General features: G+C 36.9%; 1 protein-coding gene across 1 annotated transcript; it reads right to left on the reverse strand.

Moving 5' to 3' along the window:
- Positions 1-522: 522 nt before the first annotated feature.
- Positions 523-18,113, reverse strand: LOC121317433 (cell division cycle 5-like protein). The gene is made up of 16 exons (XM_041253365.1): positions 17,940-18,113; positions 14,875-14,978; positions 14,593-14,754; positions 14,074-14,201; positions 13,565-13,664; positions 11,479-11,697; positions 11,001-11,145; positions 10,462-10,650; positions 9,236-9,384; positions 8,696-8,858; positions 7,525-7,689; positions 7,252-7,332; positions 6,774-7,016; positions 5,995-6,192; positions 1,376-1,588; positions 523-1,283 (listed from the first exon to the last, which is right to left on the reverse strand). The coding sequence occupies exons 1-16, from the start codon at positions 17,982-17,984 to the stop codon at positions 1,176-1,178; spliced, it is 2,412 nt and encodes an 803-aa protein (XP_041109299.1). The 5' UTR covers positions 17,985-18,113; the 3' UTR covers positions 523-1,175.
- Between the last annotated feature and the right edge of the window lie 1,163 nt (positions 18,114-19,276).

The raw sequence follows: 19,276 nt of genomic DNA on the forward strand, positions 1-19,276 counted from the left end.
CACCCAAGGGATAAACTTATGAGATTTATATGAAACATCACCAATGCAGTTTACAAATGGCTGAACTGCACAAAAACTGCATCGCCCAGAAGATGTTTATTACACTGTGTAACAATTTTTATTTTTTTTTGTTCCTGGGTAGTAAGTGTTATTTCCTAATTGCTTATGCCTCAAAAGTATAGAACATGGTTATTATTCCCCACAAACTTTGCTTTTGTGACCAGGACAGTGATATTTCAAAATATCACTATTTCCAATGGGAAAACGGGCAATGTGTGTCTTTTTGTTCACATAAAGTCAGAAAAAAAACATATGAATCCAAATTAACATGTATTTATACTAAAGTAATACAAAGATGACTACAAAAGATTTAGAAGTGAGTAGTTTTTCGAGATTTACAATTATACTGTAAATACAGTATAATTGTAAATCTTGAAAAACTATTCACTTCTAAATAACACTTAGGAAATAACACTTACTACCCAGGAACAAAAACTGTGTTACATAGTGTTATCTATTAAAAATAGACCAGTCAAATCTACAGAAGTCTAAAAAACCTAAAATAAGCCAAATTCAAATACAAACTCTTCTAAAAAAGTTTGAAGAATAATATTTCAAGATTGGACAATTAGCCCATTTATTTAAAATAACAGTATCAAGGTTATTTTAAAGCAGTGCTTAGTGCATGTTTTATGATCACCTGCTTACCCTTGGATGAATACTGTGTGGTGAACTGGTGACTTAACATGCTTCTTCCAATCCAGCTTTCATTCGCAAACACATGGAATGAAGTGGCACTGTCGGTTTCAAAATGAATGCAACCTTAAACAGTACTGTAATTTGCACATTAATAATATAATTACCACATTTTATTATAAATGGCATAGGATTTTAACATTTAAATGAGATCACATGTATTCATTCTATGTATGTCTCTTGTTCCATAAACATAAGTCTTGCAATGCCCAACAATATGATACATACTTGTCTATGGCAAAATTGAGGAATGTTGCAACAAGCCTGTGAAATAAAACTACATCGATTTCCAAACACACAACTGTAGAAAATGACAACTGAAAAGTTAAGTTTTGCAGCCTGTAGAAAAAAAAAAAAACAGTAATAAACTCTTGGGCTTTGGATGCATGCACCATTAGACCTCACAATAGGTGTTTGCTTTAAAACTTGGAAGATGTTAAAGTCTCTTTTTCCAGAAGAAGATTAGCATATCTTTGCTGCAGTTCCTTCTCTCTCTCCTGCTGCCTCTGGACATCCTCTCTTAGTGCCTGACAAACAAAACATACAAATTAGTTCAAACTGCAAACCTTTGCTGAACAGCACTTTCAACAGAACATCTGCACTTTGGAAATGTAATAACCTCTTGTCTCCTCGGGATGGCAATGTCTTCGTGTTTCTTCAGCTCCTCGAATGTGTGCAGTTCCAAGTTAGCCTGTTCGATCTGATCCCACAGGTCGTTCATCTGTTTTATAAGCCCCATTGCTCTCGACTGATAACCACCCAGCAAGATCTTCATTTTCTTCTCCATCTTCGCCGCCCTCTTTGCCTCCATCGTCATGTGTCCCCTGTTGATCTTTTAGAGAATACATAACTAAAGGCACTGTACACTTTCCACAACTTGAGACATCCAATATTTAAAACAATGGCACTTTGGATTCAGCTAAAAACTCAAATTCATGATCAGCGATCATCAGCCATTTGATGCTTGGAGCACCAAGACCGTGACATGGTCCAATTCTTTAAATCATTTTACATTAGCAGTTGTTTGTTGAAGTAGTTTGTTTAATTTAATGCCTGAAGTGTCAAACTGATACCTGGTGTCTGTTGCATAAAACAGCGTGCAAGCAGGTGCTAATGTCGAAACTTGTAATTATATTATGATTATTTTTATCCTGGGGTTCAACACCACTGAACCTTGTGCCCTTACGAAAGGACTACCCACTTGTTTTAACATTCAATTCTTAATGCCGTGAGGATTAGATCAAGTTATTAGGCCAACACTGTAGTGAAGGATCCTGCAAATGTCCTGTGTGCAGTTTATTTATTTTCTGAAAAGCAGACTTCTAATATAAAGTATGTTTATGTACCAGCCTGCATATGGATTTCTAGCAGGCTCAAGACAGCAATCTGAATGAATGCATCATTCCAAATGAAATAAAAACTACTGATGCAAAGGCTTGGAGTAAGGTATCAAAACATAAAATAGTGCTGTTGAACTACAATTAGTGACATTCACATCAAATTAAATACACTAATAAAGGCTCAAAGGGGCAAGATAACTAGACAAATATAGGGTTCCAAATGGATATAAAATGTACCCTCAAAAAAATAAAAATTTGGAATACGCTTCAACATGTTCCAACAAGAGCAAAGCAAGCAATTGAAATGTTTACTGCCTCATCCTCAAAATTACAAGGCTACGTATCTAAAGTCATTTTAAAATGAGGGTGGGTGGGTTAGGCCTTTACCCTTTGAGAAAAAGTGGTCGTCTATAGCCAAGTCGATTCAAACAATTTACAGGGTTAATTTCAGAATAATCACACAAAAAGAAAAAAGAAAAAAAGGGGGGGGGGGGGGGACTTAAACAATACGCAACACAGCAATTCCCATTGGTATTTCTTAGTTTTTCGTACTGGCAGCATCTCCTCTCTCAAATGTGTGTTCTGTTGCATATTGTAATGTCTTGTAGCAAACCAACACGGCTGCTAGCCAAAAACCTTGTACCATTTTATATAAATATATATATATATATTATATATATAATATATATATAATATATATATAATAAAATTTATTTCCATTACATGAGAGTAGATGTTAAACTTCATGCTGATTTGAACTCGGCTTTCGCCAAGATAAGCACCAACTAAGACGCAGCTTTGCAGTAGACTATAGATATAGATAGATAGATGGATCACATATATATATATATATATATATATATATATATATATATATATATATATATATATATATATATATATATATATACACATATGTACATCCATAGGTTCACAGTGCAGTTCGGGTTTTTTTTTTAAAAACGAGTGTTTTCAGTGCGTCGTTTTTTAAAAACGTAGTGTTTCAGTGCGTCGTTAACCATTTGCTTTATTTGGATGATTGCCTTTAGGGGGGGGGGGGGGGGGGGGGGGGGGGGGGGGGGGGGCTTTAATTTAAATGGGGGGGGGGGGGGGGGGGGGGGGGGGGGGTTTCCATCATTGTTCTCATTTTGTTGATCATTATTGAAAATTTCTCTACTTTGATTGTTGCTGAGTGAATGGGTCAAAGTTCAAGTATATTTTCCCCTAGAGGAATTACCACATTTTGATATCACAACTGTGGTATTATGCCTTTTTTTTTTAATGGCTCAGGTTGCAAACAGCCGTCATACAATAATACATGTACGTATGTATGTATGTATTTATAAATAAAAAACCACAACCAGCATCACTAAATAGTTATATTTTACTTTGTGTGAGCTTGTAAGAAATTCAAAACCCTGTAATTTCACGCTATCAGTAAACCCTGATGAAACTGGGCATAACTTATTTTAATTTATTCACTTGAGTTTAACAAGAAGCAGGTTTAGGCTTCCCTGTGTTTCTGATTAGACTACATATGACAACTGTGTTTGGAACCAACACCGTAAGGACGTTTTGACGCAGTAATGATAAAATGTGGTCTGCAGCTGTTGCTGCTATAAATCATGTTAATTCTCTGAATGAAACTCCTGCCGCCCTTTCTCCCCTCAGAAGTAGCTGCTGTGTGAATCGATTCCAGGTCGCTGCCCTCTTTTCCATGCCAAGAAATATTAAACAAACCCACCCTTTGTGAAACGTTTCCTTGATTAACTGAAACTTAACCATATGTGTCCAAACAAAATATGCTTAAAAGCGCAGTTTCAGTGGAGCCAGCTCTAACCCATTAAAAGTTCTGCGTAGTTTTGGTTATCCATTTTACTGTGCATAATGAAAGTTCATTGTATCCTTATATTTCCTTTCAGACTATATTAACCAATGATCATTTATAACATTTTAGTACAACACTTTATATTGTACCAGAAAATTATTTAACTCTTAGTCAGCGGCAAAAAGCTCACACAGAAGATGGAAAATATACGCAGTTCACTTATAAATTTAAAGGAATGACAAAATTGGGTTATATTACTATTTAAACTGTTACGTACTGAATAAATGTTTAAGTACTACGTATTTCTTTAAATACTGTATTTATTCATTTTAAGAAAACAAAACCGTGCTAACAGTAAATACTTTTAACATGCCGCAAACACAAATATCATTAAATATTAGTTAGGGCTTCTGCTTTTCGTTTTTAACCGATAAAAACCAGACAAAAAAAAAAAAAGACAAAAAATCAGTGTATAGCCAATAAACACCAGAAAAACACTGGTTACTCAATTTATGTTGGCTTCACCCCTTTCCCCACCCCACTGAGTGGCAGCAAAATCCTAAACTTGTGTTCAAGTACTGTCGAATTACTATATTGTGACAGGAAAAAACAAACAAAAAGGCCAAGCATTTTGCAAAGTAACCAAAAACAATAATTTCATACAGTATATAAAAAGCGAAATAAAGCATGGAACTCAAAAATAGCTACAAATAAACACCAAAAGATGAAATAAAAACTGAACAGAAGCCCTAAATATATTGTACTTGGAATCGTAACATGTACAAAATCTAGTAAAAAAAATAAATAATAATACATTGTCTACACCAAGGCATACCTGTGCTTTACTATAAAGTTGCATTGTGCATAAAAAGCAGCCATTGTGGTTTGTGAAATGAATGTATTTTTCTAACCCTAAGCAGGAGGAAAGCAGTGCCAATGTACCATGTACCCCAACTGGCCAATAGGATTTATCTGTGTTGTTCAGTCTGGAATCCAGTAAGTCAAATAAACTGAAGAGTTTTGTATTTCGGATCGTGGTTTGAGTAAATCCTGACGGTTACAACATTTAGCAGCCCCACAGGAGATATTGTGTCATTTTATTTTATTTTCAATAGTTATTTTTAGAACTAATCAATCGTTACTGATTGCTGTATACAGTCCCAGGCTGTGCTGCACCATCCACAGTAATAATAATACTATAAAATATGTCGGTGCCTAAGGCTGCGAGTGAGTAATAAAACATTAGGGCATGTGTACAGGGATTCAGTCTTTCAAAATTATATTTTGAATTTAGTTTCATATTGACCCGATGATGTTCTGTTTTAAATGTTTATTACTATTTATTAATACAAATGTTGATGCAGCCATGACAGTAACATACTAATTCCTTTTTTTATTTTTCTCCATAGATAGTTAACATATTAGCAATTCAAGACACGTGCCCCCCCCCCCCCCCCCCCCCCAGTAAATTCTATCATTGAAATTATATCAGAGATTGTGCTGAAAAAAACAAATATATAGGTTTCATATGTGACCTGTGAGAAACTTGACTTTTAAACAATTAAGTCCCAAATTCAAGAAAAACCTCTAGCTCTGGGGGTGGAAAACCTTAGCAGCGAGGGGTTAAATCACATGTAAGGATATCCTTTAATCTTCAAAGTGTTATGAGATGTTTATTTTAAAACACACTGGGATGCTTCTGCTACGAAGGGTTAACTGAATTAACTGCTTACGCAATGCAGGGTAGCTATGGCTAATGAACAGCCAGTGAACATGACTGCTTGTGTTAGACACTGGTTTCTACTATTAAAAAAAAAGTATATATTTTCTTTATTAAATATATATCTATTTACAAACTAAAACGTGTCAAACCCATGAGCACACAGATCCCAAAATTAGTAATGCTGATAAACAACAATACTAGATTTTAAATAAAACACAGTGTAACATTATTTCAAAGCATCTCACAGATGCACATACTGCTGATTATGCATACACAAAGCAATGCTGCATCCTGCTGGAGTATTGATGTAAATACATTAAGTTTTCATCAGAGCCACTGCAACTTACCTCCAGTTTCTTCTCCAGAGATTCGATTCTGTCCTTTTTGCTGGACAGGTTGGCTCGTGTGTATCGCCCTTGACCAGGAAGGTACAACACCTGGCTGTAGCACTCCTCCCACACCTGGTTGTAAGCATCAATTGAGAGATCTCCATGCCCCATGCCATGCTTCACCACCTCCATCTCCTGTGCCAAAAGCTCATCAGCCTGAAGATTACACAAACGTGTTATTACTTTTTTTTAATAAAGGATTTTCATTCACTTAAGTTTGGTATTTGATAAAAAGTCAATGATACACTGATCCACACAATTAAGGGATATTCAGAGAAGTGTATATTAAAATTTAAAAACCTAAAAATCCTATAATAATTCCAATACCCAATATCCCTCTACGACATTTTGTCTCGAGGGCTGCTAGATATTATTTCAATACAGACATCTGGCATTTACAAAACTTGATGTACACATCTATGGACAGCTAACTTCAGCAGTGCACTATTAATAAACCTTGAAGATGAAAGGCACTTTATTAGAAGCACGCCCTTGGGAAATGTGTACTCAACTCAATAATAGGCATGTTTTCAAAATGTACACATTTTACCTTAATAAAAGTGTTACATACTTTGTATTCGATAATAAAGTAACACCTTGAATCAAATCAGGAAACCCATCATGAAGCCCACCAAGAGAGTCCTGCGCAGTTAAACGTGACTACACGTGCATAACATTTGAGTAAGGCATAGACATTCAAATTAAATTGAACGAAACTGTGAACCCTCCTCATTTACCTTTTTCAGATCATCTTCCTGCATTTTTTCATACAGGTTATGTTCCAGGTATAATACATGATCTGCATTGTTCGATCCAGACCCCAGTCCTTTTGCTTTTTTACCCAAGGCATCTGTGCAGGGGTGATGCAAGCAGTCAAAGTGAATCATGGTGATCATTTCTTTCTTTATCATTTCTTCTGCCTTTTGAATATCTGTTAAAGGTGGTTCCACATTCAAAGGTCTTAGGATGGTCTCATTTACCTGTATTAAAATTAAAACCGATTAATTAAAAACAGAAAAGCTAGATTGGTTATATCTGATTGTCCATCTATCTTGGTATCCATTACTGTGACAACTTGTAGAATTTGTAATACTAAACAGGACACTCTCGTGGCCAGCCAGGATTACAATCTTAAATCAACCCAAAAACACTTTGCGCAAGGTAAGTGTGGAATAAGGGATAACATTTACACCTAAAATTAGTTTTTGAACTCACTTCTGATGGTCTTGGAAAATTCCTCTGTACAGCCGCATGTCTTTGCTTTAATTCCTTTTCACGTTCTGCATCTCTGACTGCCTGAAAACAGACCAGTAATGAAATACATTTCAGTTTTTACTACAGAGGGTTTTTAGACACACCCCAACATGAATCTCCTGAATATGAAACATGTGAAGTTAGTTATATCAATTTTTTTCAATGTTTTCCCATTTTATCAGTTTTTGGTGCCAAACAAACATCTTTGTACCTCTTACAAGACCTACAGTTTACCTGTTTCCTCATGTCAATTTCTGCTGCGTCTTCCACAAAGCTCTCGTCTGTTTCATGTTCTTCCAGTTCTTTTTCAGCATTCTCCGGCAGAACAATCTCAAAGTCGTTTTTTGGTGCTGGTAAACCCATCAAGCCCATTCTCAGTTGTTCACGTGACTCTCTTTCCTATTGCAATAGAAGAATTCTGCATCATACCCACAATATGCTGAAAATCGCATACATGCTCAAGTCTTTCTTTACCATTTCACTTTAACAACTAGGATCTAAAGTGAAGTGGTTGTGAGCAAATTCAATATAAAACTCCAAATAAACATTTGGGTTTAAGGCACACACATACCTGTAGGTATGCACCTGCCAACAAATTTTAATCAAGTGGATACTTAATTAGTGCATCATATAAAAACATCTCTTACACCCTGTTCACACTTAGTGAGTCGGCCTTGGGCCACCTCAAAATTTCCGTTCACAATTGAGGTTTTAGGAGGCCTAAGTGCGGCGAAGTGCTTGTTGGGAATGTAAACAGTGACGTAAACACTGCATTCCTGGAAGTCAACATAAGAGATTGAGCTGGAAAATTGGCAGACGTAAATATGGCAATCTTATTTTTTGCAACACTGTTGGTACTGTACTTATTGCATAAGACACGATAAAGGCGTGTGTTGACAGTGCAGTCGGTTACTGTGGAAAGAAGCGATCGTATTGGATCATGTGTAAATGCAGCAAACAAGGACATGTACATTACATTAGTCACAATACAGACTATTATATTAATGGTGACTGAATATGCAACGTCGTATGCATTATTTATCAATATTGAGATTTACAATCTTAGCTACAATAAATGGACCGCTAAGGGTTCATTTCTGCATCGTTCCAGGTGCTACCCCTTAAAACCGACACTGTTTTGACCTACTACGCTTGACCTAGTAGGGGAGTGGTTTGAGATACGTCACCGCACTGACACATTAAGGCCGGCCCATGGCCTGCGTTGGGTTCACACACGCAGACAGGCCGGCCCTGAGGCAGCATTGGTACTATAGGCTGCATCAAAAAGCTGGTCTAAATTTCACCTGGCCCAGGGCCGCCTTCTCATTTTTCGAGCGTTCACACATGAGATAAGGCGGCCCTGGGCTGACCTAAACCGCAAGTGTGAACGGAGTGTGAGCCTTACCATGTGCTTAGAATAGGATGGACCATTATAATCAACCATTCCCTCTTCAGCATTAATGTTGAGCTTGTCACGTAAAGGGGTTCTTCCAGGAGTTATGCCAACAGTTGGTTTAGGTGTGAGCGCACCACGTGGGGTCAACCCATCTGTTCCATTAGTAGGCGTTCTAGAGGAAACAGAAAATTGATCAGTCAACATTGCGCAATCACAAATTCAAGAAAAGTTATTACATTTTCTAGCTGCAGTTTATGGTACATTCTGGATCAGATTTTTCTGTTACATGCACCGTTGGATGTTTGATTCTGCACACAAAGGGTTAATAAGTGGGATGCAAATACGACTCCTACTGAATAGCAGTTTCACCATGACAGGTTTTAATATGTTCTTGGCAGGTCCCAATGTATAGGTAACAAGCTCAGGTGTGTCTTATTAAACTCCTAGTAAAACTAGGAATAAATCAAACTGCTATACAATGGGAGTCTTATTTCCATGTCTGATTTAGATAAATTGAATATCAAAATCTTAAGTGAACGTGCAGGTTACCTGAATGGCGTGGCAAGCACTGTATTAGGTGTCTGGACAACTTGTCTCTGGGGTGTCACTCCTGAAAAGTCACTCTCATGAAGGGGGGTGTTCAAACCACCTTTCAGAGGTGTATCCACATTCGTCAGGGCCATCAGGTTCTGAGCTTCCTGTTCAGGATTGAAACACATTGCTAAAGGAATGGCCTGTGTAAACTATACACACATGCCTAATGTGGCAAGTGAGGACTAATCAGTTCAAACACTTTCCAAAGAATTACAATACTATAAAACATAAATGGGGAACTAAGCATCCCTGAGGACATAATGCAAGGGAAACGGCACCTCTGATAGAATGGTTTGTATTCATGAAGTTAAACAGATTTATAAAAAAAGCGGTTGTAAAGATAAAGTACTTACATGAAGTACGCATCATTCAGTTTAAAAAACATTAGCAGGAGGTGATCTGTTACATTGTTTTAACCTCTGCCCATACCAATGTGGCAGTGAATTTAGTAAACCATGTTTTCATAACCTTGAAAATAAGAAGTCAGTAAGGTCACAATAAGAGACTTCGACAGTGTGGCAACAGCAGAACTTGATCTCAGAATCATAGAATACAGTTGTGCCCTGAATATGAAGCCAATCTCTCAGATAGTTTCACTTGAATCGACAAAGGCACAATTCAATTTCAATTTCAAGTGCTTTATTGGCATGTCAAAGCAATGATGGGTAAATTCCATCTTTACAATTAACATTTAAACATTAAGTAAATAAAACAAAAACAATATGGCAGCCATATTAGGTCACAGCGAAGGGTGCCATTACATTTTTCCAGAGCAGTTTCTACGACACTGAAAATAAAAGTAGTCTGGTATACTTTACAACTTAAAAAAAACTTAATAGAAAGGTGTATTCCTATTTCAAACTTTGTTAGCGCTGGATCACAGAATCTCAAACAGCAATTTACTATAGGTAGTGCAGGTGCATAAATCATAAACGGTTCCTAAACCGAAGACATGCACTTGATCGGCATACAGAACACTTAAATATGGCAGCAAATAATCTTTTTTTAAATATCTAAAAAATGTCAAGTTTATGCAAAAATATAAAGTCATTTAATTCATACAGAAAAACAAGTCCAAAAAGTGCTAAACAAACCGTGAAGGAGTGAAAAAGTGCAGAGGTTTTTCCTCAGTGCTAACAAGTGAAAAACATGTTGCGTATTTCTGAAGTGTTTGAGTTTACCTGGAGAATCCTGTCCTGAGCAGCTGGTGTTTTCGGAGTGCGCAGTGCCATTGCATTGTTGGTCACATTATATTCAGAGAGCAACGCACTGGAAGCAGAATTGGTAATTCCAGACTCTTCAGCCGTCTGACGAGCCAGCTCACTGGCCTGTCCAAGTTTTACAACTTCCTCCAGTTCAGAGTCGGAGATCTAAAAAACAAACAAAAACAAAAATTGACTTTAAGGCATAACCAAATTCCGTGGAAGGTATCTGTGTAAACACATGTATGAAGGCACTATCTTGAAGCATTAAGGCTTCACTACCAAGTATCTAAACTAGTGTTTGCGTACATTTTAAAAGGAAGACAATCAAGAAACAGACAACTGCTTAAGTACATTAACACTTTTTCTATTACACTGATTTCAATTTCTTGCTCCACGTAAAACTATAAAACAAAAACATGTATCTGCTTTGTCTTGATTATTGTTTATTTAACACAAAAAATACTACATTGATGAAGAGGCTAAACATTTGCTCCCTGATGAAAATATCTGCATACCTGTGGAGCGGGGAGAACTAATTTGCTCCTCTTCTTTGTAAACTCTGACACTCCACTAGTCTGCAAAATAGCAGAAGGGAGATCCGATTCCTTCTTCTTCTTTATCTTCTGTTTATCTTTCTTGCGGTCTCTCTCCTCTTTTTCACTGTAATACAATATGATTTTACAGGAAATTAAGTGCATACGTTTGTTTTATATTCCACCACAGATAAGATTCTAAATATGTTCTGCATGTTCAATAATGCAGAATTCTCAATACATACATCTATAAGTCATTATAAAAGACTCTGGAATCTAAACACTGCCATTAGATCATTTGTTTAGCCATGTGTTGTTTTATATGGAAGGTGACAACTTTAAATACTATGACTGCTAATTTAATTAAATCTTAGTGTTGGTATTCACCTAGTAAGAGGTTTACTGGTCATATGCCCACTGGTTTACATGACTGGTCACCAACAAATGTAGGAATACTTACAATCTCAAGTCTCCATCAAGGTGCTGTTGGCGCAGCCTTTTAAAGTCTGGCTCCAAGGCTTGGTAATTTTCCATTGAAGTGTCATAAAAACCTTGAGCTGGCTTCTTTTCAAAGGGGATTTCAGCATTGTAATCCACACCCCTTTTCTTCTTCCTTTTCTTTTGTATCTCAATGCCAGCTGCCCTCAACTCCCTTCTCTTCTGAAGCGCTGCAAGTCGTCTATGTAGAACAAGTTGTTGCACAAAAGAAAGGAACATAAGAAGTGTGGAACACAAAAGATTAAAATTTTAATTGACCGGATGTGGTAAGGTCAGGTGGTGCACTGTGCTTAGTTGTGAACAGTACGATCAGTACCTGAATCAATATAGTTGACTAAAAAACTAAAATAAGGTATAGAAAAAACCTACAGCTGTTGAAAATATGTACTTAATGTTTGTGGGAGGTTTTAGTGATAAAAACATTGGTGTTGCAAACACTGATTTCAACAGGACTAACTGCATTAGACTAATGTATTTAAACTAGGGCTGTCAAGTGATTAATCTTGAGATTAAAAAAATTAAAACTCGGTTTATGGATATTTAATTGATACAATTACTGCAGCCATGTAGGGATGTGACGGTATAAAATTTTGCATGGTATGATAACCGTTAAAAAATAATACCGTGGTAACCTTAATATCACGGTACACAGTACATCATGCAAGTTTAAAATAAAGGCTTAAATGAAGAAAAACTAACATAAATCACTTAAATTACTGTAATTCACAACAAATCACACTTCCTTTGATGGAATGATTTAAATTTGGTATTTGGTATTTTACTATGCCAAATAACTTGGTATGTTTAATAAAGAATCAGAATTTAAAAAAAAAAAAACAGCAAAAGTTGTACACTCTCAATGTTACACTGCAACAGTATTAAGATCTATTTGCTCAAAATCATGTGGTGCTGTAGTTTGTCAAACCATTTTAATGTACAAAATTAAATAAATAAATACCTACTTTGTTTAGCTGATGGTAAATAGAATTGGTAAATGATCGGTCTTACTGCTTAAAACACAAACATGTACCAAAGGTTATTATTTAAGAGCAGAGATGAGTTGTTTATTTTTTCAACCGGATAAATAAAATATGTATAGCAAAAAAAAAAAAAAAAAAAAAAGGATTTTAATAGTAGAACGTGTTATTGGATTTATATCTACACGTCACGACACTGCACAAGTAAGCGAAAAATGTGTTAACCGTATAAAGGAATTGCGATAATTGCGGTTTAGAATAAAAGGGACGGTATTAACACCGTAATGTACCTAAACCACGGTAAACTGAAAAACCTAAAATACTACTAATAATTTTACATTCTCGTATTAATAACTTGGAATTGCCTAAATAAAACAAAACATGCACTGAGTAACGGTTACATCCTCCATGATTGTAAATAATATTGTTTCAAAATAAAAGTGGTTAATGAAATAAAACAAAGCCACAATGTTAATGGGGCTGCAGTGGGCAGCTATCCAGCAGCACTGCTTAAACTTACATTATCGTACTTCGCTTGATTCATGGGTTTGCAGCGATCCTGATTTTCTAAAAGAGTACTCTGTCCAAACGGACGGGTTTCATTTGTTGTTGTATTGTTGATGTCTGTAGCAGAAACTAGAGTATTTTGTGAAAGCATATTTATCACGTAGGTGGTATAGTAGACAAGATGCAAATGTGATACTGGAACTCACTTTGACAGTCGATTCACATAACCCTCTTTCTATCCAACGAACCGTCAGGACGTTTTAAAAAATAAAAATAAAACGTCCCATTCACAAGTCCTTCAGTTCGAGTGATTTGCTACATAATGCAGTTCCGTGACTAACTTTATATTCAAACGATGAATACACTCGTTCAGTCCTGGCATGCACTGAAATGGTGCAGCAGGAAATAAATTAAGAGGGACTAGACAGGAGTGCAATTAACGTGTGTTAAAAAAATAAATAAAAATCTCCCACATAAATTACATGCTAATCGTAGAAGTTAACTGCAATTAATTGACAGCCCTAATTGAAACTAAACAAATCATGAAAAATACACTTGTATTACCTGGCTTCCTCCAGTTGCTTCTCTCTTGCTTTTCTTTTAGCCTTTTTACCTTGAGTGTTAGCCAGACGAGCTCTTGCCTCAGAAAGCATCTCAAGTTCATCTGAGAAAACAAAGAAAATTCAGAGGGCAGGTATTTATACTGAAAGCCTTTTAAAAATCATTTGTATGCAACACCATCAGGAATATCTGGGGGGGGGGGGAGCTACTTCCTTGTAGTGACCCCTGGGCAACGTCTCTGACGGCAAAAAGCTCTTCAAATCGAACTTACCATGCAATGCTTAAGCAAAGCAATGTTGGGCTTGGTTAGTACTTGGATGGGAGACCACCTGGGAATACTGAGCGCTGTAGGTTGCATGTTACGCTCATACGAATATATACAGGAATACTGGCTAAAACCTTTTGTTATAAATAAATCAATCCTGTATTAGTGGTAATATTGTAAATATTATTATATTGCAGTATGCAAATCAACACCACCTTCCTGAAACTTTATTCACGTGATTGTGTACCTTCATCCATATCAACAGGATCGGGCCTGGCTGGCTTCGTCTCTGGGTTGGGATCAATCTCGCCTGGTTTGAGTTTACGAGGGTCGTCTGCAGTATCCTCCTCATTGTCTCTCTGTGCAGCTTTGTCTCTGAAATACAGTCAATTAATAATGTGAAAATGTATATTTAATGAAGTACATACTAGGATTTTAGAAGTGAATATATGCAACATGTAAGCAATTAAAGGAGAGGGGTCCACAAATGCACTCTCTACTTAGTCTTACATAGCTATTGTTTTTACATTTTTTTTTTTTTTTTTTTTTTTTTAAAAACACCTTTAACACTGTTCTTGGAAGTACTTGGAATTAGAGTGCATAAGTGCCAGATATCAAATGGAAAAGATAAGTATGATACTGCTATAGTGTAAAATGCTACAGAAAATGGTATTCTAGACTGCGGCACTTGCTTTACAGTTTATGGCACTTAACGGCATCTATATTGAGAGATGAAATGTCTTGCAGTTTGGAAGGAGACGCTTACAGCAGGAACTCATAGTGCTCCAGACACTGAGCTGCTGTTCTTCCAATGATGGGAGCAATTGTCCTCCACTGAGTTGGCATCAGCTTAGCCAAATGAAGCAGCTTCTCCTCCTCCTCACGTGACCACTCTGTCTTCTTAATGCTTGGGTCAAGCCACTCATACCTATTTCACACACAGACCATACAAACAAACATGACTTGGCGAGCATATACTTAACAACAATCTAGGCATGATAAATGTAACCTAGCATTTAAATTACAGCACTGTGAATGTTTTACTTACCATCTAGCTTTGCACTGCTTGGCAGATTTTCTGTGTAACAGGGAAGCGATACGGGACCACTGGTTTTTGCCATATTTCATGACAGCTGCTTTAAGGATTTCATCCTGGAACAAAAACAAACAGCAGTGGTTAGATCATTTTGTTTACATCATACAACAAACCTCTGTTTTTCTATGCGTTGTGTGTTTAAACTATTAGCCAAACTCAGCAGACGCAGGAGGGGAGTGGGGATGAAACTGGTCTATGCTTTACATTAATTCTACAGTACATCTTCTATAGTCTTGCTTTAGCTGCAGTGTTGCAATCTCTTGCTTTCCACGGTCAGGTATACATTAACATTGCTTTCTGTTTGGAGTTGTGGATGCTCCTGCTCCAATTGCAGCTCTAAGTGGATATAAATCAAATATTTTGTAGTAGTGGATCAGGTAATAATACAAAACTAGGGGGGTTCTTTTACTTTGTTATGCTGATAATATTTGTTGGAAACATATATGGAATTAAATGTAGAAACTGTGGTATTTAGCTACAAGAGCAAAGCACATAATTAACAGTGCTGGGGAGCTCTGGTACTGTATGAAACTACAGTATATATGCGCTGCATGCACTTGGTGAGGTTTTTCATGTGACCGCATCACACCATGGCACAGCCATGCTGGCGGCCAATGGCAATTTAACTAACCACGGTCGTTAATTTTGATTTTACAATGCCAGATGTGTGATGTGCTGTTGGGTGAACCAACAAGAGAAAACAACTTTGCCCTCCTGTCTGCAGAATCAGAGCAAAAAAGAACCCAGGTAACCCAAAGTCGAATACGACAAACCGGACTCCAACTCAGTACACACATTTGTGTAGTGCGCTCTTCATACAGGGTTAGTATCAGTGATATATTGGTAGTTAGTTCTTACGTTACTATTATTATTATTATTATTATTATTATTATTATTATTATTATTATTATCATCCCACTTAACTGTATACCGATTGTTCTGAAATATATACATTTTAACAGATATTACACAAGCAGTTTGGTGATTCTCAGCCCTTACATAAAATATTACTTTACTGTTGAGAATGTATTATGCTCATTAATTATTTATAAGTTTACAACATTTAAATGCAAAATAATGAAAACTGCATTCATCCATCTACATGTAATTTTAAGCTACCTGAAAACTGAAGAGATCGTTCCGCACGTACCTTAACATGTTGTTAATGCTGTGTTCATTTTTTTATTCCTTTAGTACCATCTCAACCACTTAGCTGTTACCCGCTCAAGTTAATTTTATAGGAACACAAAAATCTAAAGATTCCAGTTACTGACGCTTCGTACATAGTACATTTAACCAAAGAGTTTAAACGTTTACATACAAACATAGAACATAAGAACATAAGAAAGTTTACAAACGAGAGGAGGCCATTCGGCCCATCTTGCTCGTTTGGTTGTTAGTAGCTTATTGATCCCAAAATCTCATCAAGCAGCTTCTTGAAGGATCCCAGGGTGTCAGCTTCAACAACATTACTGGGGAGTTGATTCCAGACCCTCACAATTCTCTGTGTAAAAAAGTGTCTCCTATTTTCTGTTCTGAATGCCCCTTTTTCTAAACTCCATTTGTGACCCCTGGTCCTTGTTTCTTTTTTCAGGCTGAAAAAGTCCCTTGGGTCGACACTGTCAATACCTTTTAGAATTTTGAATGCTTGAATTAGGTCGCCACGTAGTCTTCTTTGTTCAAGACTGAACAGATTCAATTTTTTTAGCCTGTCTGCATATGACATGCCTTTTAAGCCCGGAATAATTCTGGTCGCTCTTCTTTGCACTCTTTCTAGAGCAGCAATATCTTTTTTATAGCGAGGTGACCAGAACTGAACACAATATTCAAGATGAGGTCTTACTAGTGCATTGTACAGTTTTAACATTACTTCCCTTGATTTAAATTCAACACTTTTCACAATGTATCCGAGCATCTTGTTAGCCTTTTTTATAGCTTCCCCACATTGTCTAGATGAAGACATTTCTGAGTCAACAAAAACTCCTAGGTCTTTTTCATAGATTCCTTCTCCAATTTCAATATCTCCCATATGATATTTATAATGTACATTTTTATTTCCTGCGTGCAGTACCTTACACTTTTCTCTATTAAATGTCATTTGCCATGTGTCTGCCCAGTTCTGAATCTTGTCTAGATCATTTTGAATGACCTTTGCTGCTGCAACAGTGTTTGCCACTCCTCCTACTTTTGTGTCGTCTGCAAATTTAACAAGTTTGCTTACTATACTAGAATCTAAATCATTAATGTAGATTAGGAATAGCAGAGGACCTAATACTGATCCTTGTGGTACACCGCTGGTTACCACACTCCATTCTGAGGTTTTTCCTCTAATCAGTACTTTCTGTTTTCTACATGTTAACCACTCCCTAATCCATGTACATGTGTTTCCTTGAATCCCAACTGCGTTCAGTTTGAGAATTAATAATTTAGAAATACTGCACATAGTTCATATTATTACCATAGTTTTAAACAAACTATTGGAAATTGAAATGTTCTTAATTGGTAACATGCAATAAAAGTTCTTAAAAAATAAAAAAATAAACGACTTGCAGGGTAATAAAAAGCAGCAAGGGTGCACATCAGGGGGTCACAATTTCCAAGTACCTGGCACCTGACATGCTACGTTTCTGATTCCTGTGACTGGAGGTGAGAAGTGTGCTCTGTGGTTGCAAATACGTGACATTTTGGTGCGGGAGATATCTTTTGCATTAGCAGCCATGGTGGTTTTGACACACCAACACCTCGATTCTTACAGATGCACGCACTTCCCGAAGTGCACACACATGCATAATGTACCAACACCAATTCTGGAATATTCGCTAGAAAATTAACATACTTCAAAATGGCACACTTGATCATTATTTCTCCCGCAGACAGGTTTTGTATCTCCTTGCAAATAGAAAAGCATACAAACGTCTCATCGTGGAAAACATTTGTATGGTGATCCGTACAGCAACATGAGGTAAATATTTATGTAATGTTACCGTAGTTAACTGCTGATTGCTTTAGTCTCTTACCTCAGTATTTCGCCAAACACCCCCTTTTATCATAATCCGCGGCATCTTGGAGATTGATTACAGTTACTCTACGACGTCAGGAAATTAAAATAACCACGTTTAAGAGCAATTTAACAAGATTTTCCACACACTGTTGATTTTCGACCAACACTGCTTTCAATATGGTTCCTTGACTTCCTTTGGCAAAGGACCATGGGAAGGGAAGTAAAAGGGAAATTACAAAAGATTGTTACAGATAGCACTTGAAGAAGGCACAGCGCCATGCAGCGAATAGGAGGGGTACTGCTTTCACTGTACTTGATCACATTTTGCTGTGCTTTTTAGCAAATGTTAAAAGGCAATGTACAATGTAATGATACCAGATTATAAGTGTGCAATATTGCAGTTGTGCCAAGGGTCAAGCACATAAAAATGTAATATCAGTCACATAATATTGAAACGAAGTACAAAAGGAGGTGCCAGGATTGCTTGATTTAGGAATTGAACAGTGGAGATCCTGGGGGACCCCTAATCGGCAGAAGAACCCCTTCAACAGCTTCAGCAACTGGTAAAATAGTCCAGGATGACTAAGAAAAAACAGTTACTCTTGTCAGAGCAAAGGAAGGGGCCCAGGACAGCAACCCCCACCCCTTCTATGGGGCTGCACGGGATACTGCTGAAGGGGGGCATGTGACCTAAGCAATGGCGGTGAGCCAGCTTCAGTCGCCCCCTCCCCCAGCTCCTTTTTCACACTCCAGAGTTCGTTTTCCATCACAGTTCTGAAAACATGTGTAACGAAGTACAAAAGGACTTTATTTTTTCTTGAAATTAAAATACTTGGATTCAATTGAATAGCGGTCAATCTAAATACTTCTGCAAATTTGATCAAAAAAAAGGAAATATTTTTTTTAAAGCACGTGTAAAACCTCAACTGCTGTTTTGTTATATTAAATAGACCCTGTAAGGATTAAACAGTCTCTGAGTCTAGTGCAAAACACTTACATCACCTGCTAAGTGGAATTATGACAAAATATCTCCCACAAAAAGAGATGCTTTAAATGTACCCTTTTAGCATTTTTATTCCAGCACTAACGCCAAATTACTGTAGTAACAGTGTCACGTGTGGGAAGATGCAGCCCAGAGCTACCTTTATGCTCAGTTGTTCAACCTCAAAAGCTTAAAAGACAGTGGTATGCTCTCTAAAGACAAAGTGTGAAAACTCAGCAAAGTCCACTTAACCCATTTGCTGTGATCACAACATTCCAACCTGATTAACTCTAACAGCCTCCTTGGAGACAGCAGAGCAATAAGGGAAAAGACTCCAAATTAGATGTAGCTGTTTGATGTGTTTACTCAAA

The sequence above is a fragment of the Polyodon spathula genome, chromosome 6 (genome assembly GCF_017654505.1).
Source record: "Polyodon spathula isolate WHYD16114869_AA chromosome 6, ASM1765450v1, whole genome shotgun sequence".
Taxonomy (NCBI): domain Eukaryota; kingdom Metazoa; phylum Chordata; class Actinopteri; order Acipenseriformes; family Polyodontidae; genus Polyodon; species Polyodon spathula.